Source organism: Mandrillus leucophaeus, unplaced genomic scaffold, assembly GCF_000951045.1.
Source record: "Mandrillus leucophaeus isolate KB7577 unplaced genomic scaffold, Mleu.le_1.0 Scaffold789, whole genome shotgun sequence".
Classification (NCBI taxonomy): domain Eukaryota; kingdom Metazoa; phylum Chordata; class Mammalia; order Primates; family Cercopithecidae; genus Mandrillus; species Mandrillus leucophaeus.
In genome coordinates, this window is record NW_012108574.1 from 81,316 (window position 1) to 87,670 (window position 6,355).

The 6,355-nt window shown below is 44.5% G+C and overlaps 1 protein-coding gene across 5 annotated transcripts in view; it reads right to left on the minus strand.

Annotated features, from left to right (window-relative positions):
- PML (promyelocytic leukemia) overlaps positions 1 to 6,355 on the minus strand; it is a 75,074-nt gene that overhangs the window by 59,084 nt on the left and 9,635 nt on the right. For all 5 annotated transcript variants that reach the window (XM_011967109.1, XM_011967108.1, XM_011967111.1 and 2 more), the window contains exons 3-4: positions 6,317 to 6,351; positions 2,812 to 3,284 (exon numbers count right to left, since the gene is read on the minus strand). In XM_011967109.1, coding sequence (XP_011822499.1) covers positions 2,812 to 3,284; positions 6,317 to 6,351 — 508 coding nt within the window. The remainder of the gene's footprint in view (positions 1 to 2,811; positions 3,285 to 6,316; positions 6,352 to 6,355) is intronic.

Sequence of the window (6,355 nt, forward strand, 5' to 3'; positions counted from 1 at the left end):
ATTCTCCTGCCTCAGCCTCCGGAGTAGCTGGGACTACAGGCGCCCGCCACCTCGCCCGGCTAGTTTTTTGTATTTTTAGTAGAGACGGGGTTTCACCGTATTAGCCAGTATGGTCTCAATCTCCTGACCTCGTGATCTGTCCACCTCGGCCTCCCAAAGTGCTGGGATTACAGGCGTGAGCCACTGCACCTGGCTGAGATTTTTAAATTATGAAAGATAACTCAGGATGAACTGGAAAATTTTCCAAAAATCTGACACAAGAACCAGAACAGACTAATTCCATGGTAAAAATGGGAAAAGTTCTCAAAAATCTACTATAAAAAAGGCACCAGTTCCAAGATGGTTTTTCAAAAAACTTTTATAAGCCTAAATTTCTTATATTCTTCAAACTGTTCTAGAGCAGAGAAATTATAATAGAATTTTAACATTCATTGAGTATTTAATATGTGCCAGGCACTATGTTAAACAATTTATATGTACAGTTGGCCCTCAGTATCTGCAGGTTACACACCTGTGGATTCAACAAATCTTGGATCAAAAATATTCAAGGAAAAAAAATCAATAAAAAAAGGACCACAATAAAAAATAATACAAATTCAAAAATATAGTAAAACAACTCTTTACATAGCATTTACACTGTATTAAGCATTATAAGTAATCTAGAGATGATTTAAAGTATACAAGGAGAGACTGGGTACAGTGGCTCACACCTGTAATCCCAGCACTTTGAGAGGCCTATGTGGGAGGGTTGTTGCTTGAGCCCAAGAATTCTCAAGACCAGCCTGGGCAATGTGGTGAAACCCTGTCTTTACAAAAAAATTTAAAAATTAGCTGAGCGTGGTGGTGCACACCTGTAGTCCCATATAATCTGGAGGCTGAAGTGGGAGGATTGTTTGAACCCCAGGAGACTGAGGCTGCAGTGAGCCACGAGTGCAGCACTGCACCCCAGCCTGGGCGACAGAGCAAGACCCTGTCTCAAAAAATAAAAATAAAATAAAAAATAAAGCATACAGGAGGATGTGTAGAGGTTATATACAAATACTATGCCATTTTATATCAGAGACTTGAGCATCTATGAATTTGAACCAATCTCCCATAGATCCCGTGGGATGGCTGCATTATCATGTTCAAAACATGAAAGCTTACAAATTCATTAAGAAATTAGTATAAGGCTGGGTGCGGTGGCTCACGCCTATAATCCCAGAACTTTGGGAGGCCGACGCGGGTGGATCACCTGAGGTCAGGAGACCAGCCTGACCAATATAGTGAAACCTCGTCTCTACTAAAAATACCAAAAAATTAGCCAGGCATGGTGGTATGCACCTGTAATCCCAGCTACTTGGGAGGCTAAGGCAGGAGAATTGCTTGAACCCGGGAGGCGAAGGTTGCAGTGAGCCAAGATCGCACCACTGCACTCCAGCCTGGGTGACACAGGGAGACTCTATTTCAAAAAAACAAAAAAAATTAAAAAAAATTTTTAAATCCAAAAGATATAACCAGAGATAAAGCCAATTTCCCCTAATTTATTGCAATTTCAATCAAAATCCAATGAATATGTAAGTTTTAAAACTGCACAAATTGTAAGAGCAAAAGAAACGCATAAATTTTTTTCCTTCGAGGAATCTGTTCCTGAATTCCTTAATTAATCCCTTAATTCCTCAAAGGAAACAACAACAACAACAGGCAAAGGACCTAAACAGGCCATTCACAAATGAAGAAACACAATGGCCAATAAACAAGTGGAAAGCCACTCAACCTTTACAACAAGCTAAGAAATGTGGTGATACCAGCTGTTGAGAAGTCGGAGCGGAAAGCTTATTCTGATAGTGGGGGAAGTTTATCCTAAAGCAGGAAACAAACCACACTCAGTTTAGCAGATATGTAGTTTAGCAGGTATGTGGTTTAGCCATATATAGTTCTGAGTTGTCAAAAACAAGCGAAAAATGCTTCCATTTTGCAAGTGGATCCCTAAGAACCAAGAAGAGCCTTCTATAAACAATCTATTTCTGATGGTTGAAAGTTCACATAGTTATGCTACCATTTTGGCTAAAAGAGGGAAAATAGGACCTGATAAGACTGCTCCTACCTGCATATATAGTCATAAAGAAACTCTCAGAAGAAACATTCAAAACTACCTGTGGATGGGAAGAGGGAGAAGTGGTGGGAATTAGACAGTTGAGGATGGACAGAAGACTGCACTCTCTCTCTCCTCTTTATAAATTTTGTTCGTGAACTGTACAAATGTATTACCTATTTAAAAACCGAATTAAAATCTGTTTAATAAAAATAATTACAACTGGATGTGATTTTTTTTCCCATACAGACATTCTCAGATAGCACTGCCTGGTGTTAATGGTCTCAACTTTTCAGACAGAAACTACCTACCTGCCTCTGATCCTAGAATCCAGCCTTACTGAGATTCCCTGTCAGCGCTCACGGAAAATTTCACTCGAAGACTTTCTAAAGCGCAGTTTGGTAACATGTATCAAATGTAGAATTTCTGTGCCCCTACAGCCAGCAGTGGCACTTCTAAAAATTTATCCTGAAGAAATTACTGGATAACAATGCAAAGATGATTCTGCAGCATTATTTATTACAGGAGGAAACTGGAAACTTACTATCCACCTGCGTGGGGACTGGCAGCATAAATTGCGGTCGTCACCACAGATGCTGCATATCTGCAGACCACATTTAGAGTTGCAAGGCCCCAGAAGCTCCTTGTCCTCAGCTGTGTGACTCTTTGGATCTTTGCTCCTCTCACCTCTACCTGGTTCTTGGATGCACCATCCCACCCTGTGCCAGCCCACTCACCTGGTCAGCGTAGGGGTGCGGTGGTTGGGGTTGGAGCAGAAGATATTGTTGGTCTTGCGGGTGCCATCCAGGAACTCACGCACGGACTGGTTGCGCAGCTCTGCTAGGGGCCGGGCCTCGTGCTTGAGGAACCACTGGTGTGCCTCGAAGCACTTGGCGCAGAGGAGCTGCTCACACTCAAAGCACCAGAAGTCGGCGGACTCTTTGCAGCGGATGCACGCAGCCTGTGCATCCACAATCTGCCGGTACACCGACAGGCGCCGTTGCAGACTCTCGAAAAAGACGTTATCCAGGGCAGGCGTGTCTGCACCTAGGGGCCAGGGCGCCTGGCAGATGGGGCACTGCATGCCCGACTCCTCCAGGCATCCTGAGCACAGCGTGTGCAGACAAGGCAGCAGCTTCGGGCACTTGGCTTCAGCCTGGCATTGCTGGCAGCGCAGAAACTGGAACTCCTCCTCCGGAGAGGGGGCTTGCTGGGGGACCAGAGAGGCGGGTGAGGCCCGGAGAAGTCCCAAGAGCCCCCACCCACTGGCCAACCACCCTTACAGCTGGAGCCTGGAGTAGGACCTCATATTCCATTCCAGCCAGTCATTGGATGATGCAAAACCCTGGCTTATCAGCACCCCAATACTCCCACTTATTCAGGCCCTCCTGCTCTCACTGCACCATTTATTGAGCATCTACTTCTCATCACACACAGTACTAGGCCCTGAGATATAAGAGGTATAGGATACATTCTGCCTTCAAGGAACTCAGTTTGGAAGGTAGATACACTAAGTACCAACCTCATATAAAGTGCTTAATGCACAGTTTGGGGGTTCATCAAAGAGGTAAGCATGGAACAATCATATGACCCAGCAATTTCATTATTACATATATAACCAAAAGATCTAAAAACAAGGACCCAAACAGATACTTGTACAACAATGTCCAGAGCAACATTATTCACAATAGTCAAAATGTAGAAACAATCCAAGTATCCATCAACAGATGAATAGATAAATAAAATGTGGTCTACACATATAATGGAATATTATTCAGCATTAGAAAGAAATGAAATTCTGATCATGCTACAACATAGATGGACCTCAATGACATTATGCTAAGTGAAATAAGCCACACACAAAAGGTCAAATACTGTATGATTCTGAGGCAGGAGAATAGGGTCTGGAGGCAGGGAACCTAAAGCCGATTCCCTCTGACTTCCTAGAACTAAATCCAAAGGAAAAACCGAACTCTCCACGCCTAAGTAACAAAAGGACCAGAGGCTACTCTCTTTGCAAAACACCCCATTTCCTGCCTGGCAGATGGAAAATTGAAAGTACCTCTGATTGGTTGCTTTCTACAACCAATGGGGTGAACACCAAGTGGCCAATGGGAGACCTCTAGGGCATATTTGGAACCCAGAAGATTCTGTAACTTGGGCCCTTGAGCCCTGCTCCAACCCATCCCACCCTGTGGAGTGTACTTTCATTTTCAATAAATCTCTGCTTTCATTGCTTCATTCTTCCCTTGCTTTGCTGTGCATTTTGTCCAATTCTTTGTTCAAAACGCCAAGAACCTGAACAACTTGCAGTCAAGACCGTCTACTGGTAACAATTCCACTTATATGAAATATCTAGAATAAGTAAGTTCATAGGGACAGAAGGTAGATTAGAAGTTACCAAGGGCTAGGGGAAGGAGAAAATGAGGAGCTATTGCTTTACTGAGACTCAGGACACACCACTTCAAAATATGACTGCAGGAGGCCAGAATATGCCACCCTTGAAATATACTTTGTTGGCATATTTTAAGCTGGTTATTCTGAGAAACTGCTGATACAGAAATAGCTCTGAAAAGCTCTCCTTTTGTAAAACAGAAAGGCATTTGCATCCTAAAGAAAATCTACATTAGTAAAATGGTCTATATTAAAAGAGGGCTGCTCCAGACAACTCTTATTATCTAAGAACTTTTTATCTACATAGCAAGACAACCGCTCCTCTCTTCACCCTCCCATAACTTGTGTCATCATCACCACCCAGAAGCTCCAAGCTCTTTTCTGTAGATCAGGATGTTATATAGGCTTCAATCATCTGACCTTTCTTTGAGTCTCATACTTTGTGGGACTCCTGAGTATACATATGTAATTAAATATGGGTTTTCCCCCTGTTAATCTATTTTATGACTATTAATTCATAGCCCAGCCAAGGAAACTAGAAGGGTGGAGGGAAGCCATCTTTCCCTCCCCTATGGTTTAAAGGGTACAGAGTTTCTGGAGTAATTAAAAAGTTCTGAAAATAGATGGTGGTGATGGTTACACAATATTGTGAATCTACTTAATGCCACTGAACGTTACACCTAGAAATGGTTAACACAGGAGCTTATCCGTTACGTATATTTTACCACAATTTTTAAAATACAAAAGCAGTCCGGGCACGGTGGCTGACGCCTGTAATCCCAGCACTTTGGGAGGCCGAGGTGGGCAGATCACGAAGTCAGAAGTTAGAGACCAATCTGGCCAACATAGTGAAACCCCATCTCTACTAAAAATATAAAAATCAGCCAGGTATGGTGGTGTCGCCTGTAATCCCAGCTACTCAGGAGGCTGAGGCAGGAGAATCACGTCAACCCGGGAGGAGGAGGTTGCAGTGAGCAGAGATCGCACCATTGCACTCCAGCCTGGGCGACAGAGCGAGACCCCATCTCAAAAACAAACAGATAAACAAACAAACAAAAAACAAAGCAAAACAAACAACAAAAAAACCAAAGTGTTTAATACAGTACCTGGCACATTTGAAGTGCTCATAAATGTTAGCTAGTGTTGTTAAGTAATGTTATTCTTAGTTGTAATAATGCTTATAAAAGTTACTGTAATACAGTGTCCTCTGTACTTTCATGAAGGGGAGCAAAAGGGCCTGGAAGGCAGCAGAACAAGAAACCCAAGTAGTTCCTTTGGGAGTGGAGGTGGGAGGTAGGCAGGACAGGTGTGGCAAGAGAAGGGTTTGTTAGGGAGGCTTCCTTAAGCAGAAACCACATGAGCTGGGAGGCCTTGGCAAAGATACCTCTTCAGTCTGAGCCACAGTTTCTCACCTCGGATCCGGGAAGTTGGTTTTAGTTCTGCTGTGCCTGGGACATGCTCCTGGCTCCAGGCCAGCGCAACAGGGCTACCACCTCCATCCTCCCTAATCTGTGGTCCTGCATCTGAGGCAGGGTTGAGGCAGGGCTCGAGGGTGGGCGGAAGGGCCCAGGCCCGGAGGCCACTGACCCTTCTCACCTTGCCCAACGGCTCAGTGGAGAAACCGCAGCCCAGCGAGGCCGCCCCAACTCCTCCGGGTCCTCTTTTCTACTCTATCCTACCCGCCCATGCCCCAGCCAAGAGGGTCAGGACCCTGGTGTCTGGTCTTCCCGCTTTGTGTCACTCTCTAACGTACTTGACCAAATCCTCCGTTAGACCCTCTCTTCCCCACTCTCCCCACCACAGCAAACCAACAAAGCCTTACCCCATCATCCCCTAACCCAATAGTACCTCTGTAGGGCTGTGGCTGGGGCTGGGCTGACGGCCTTC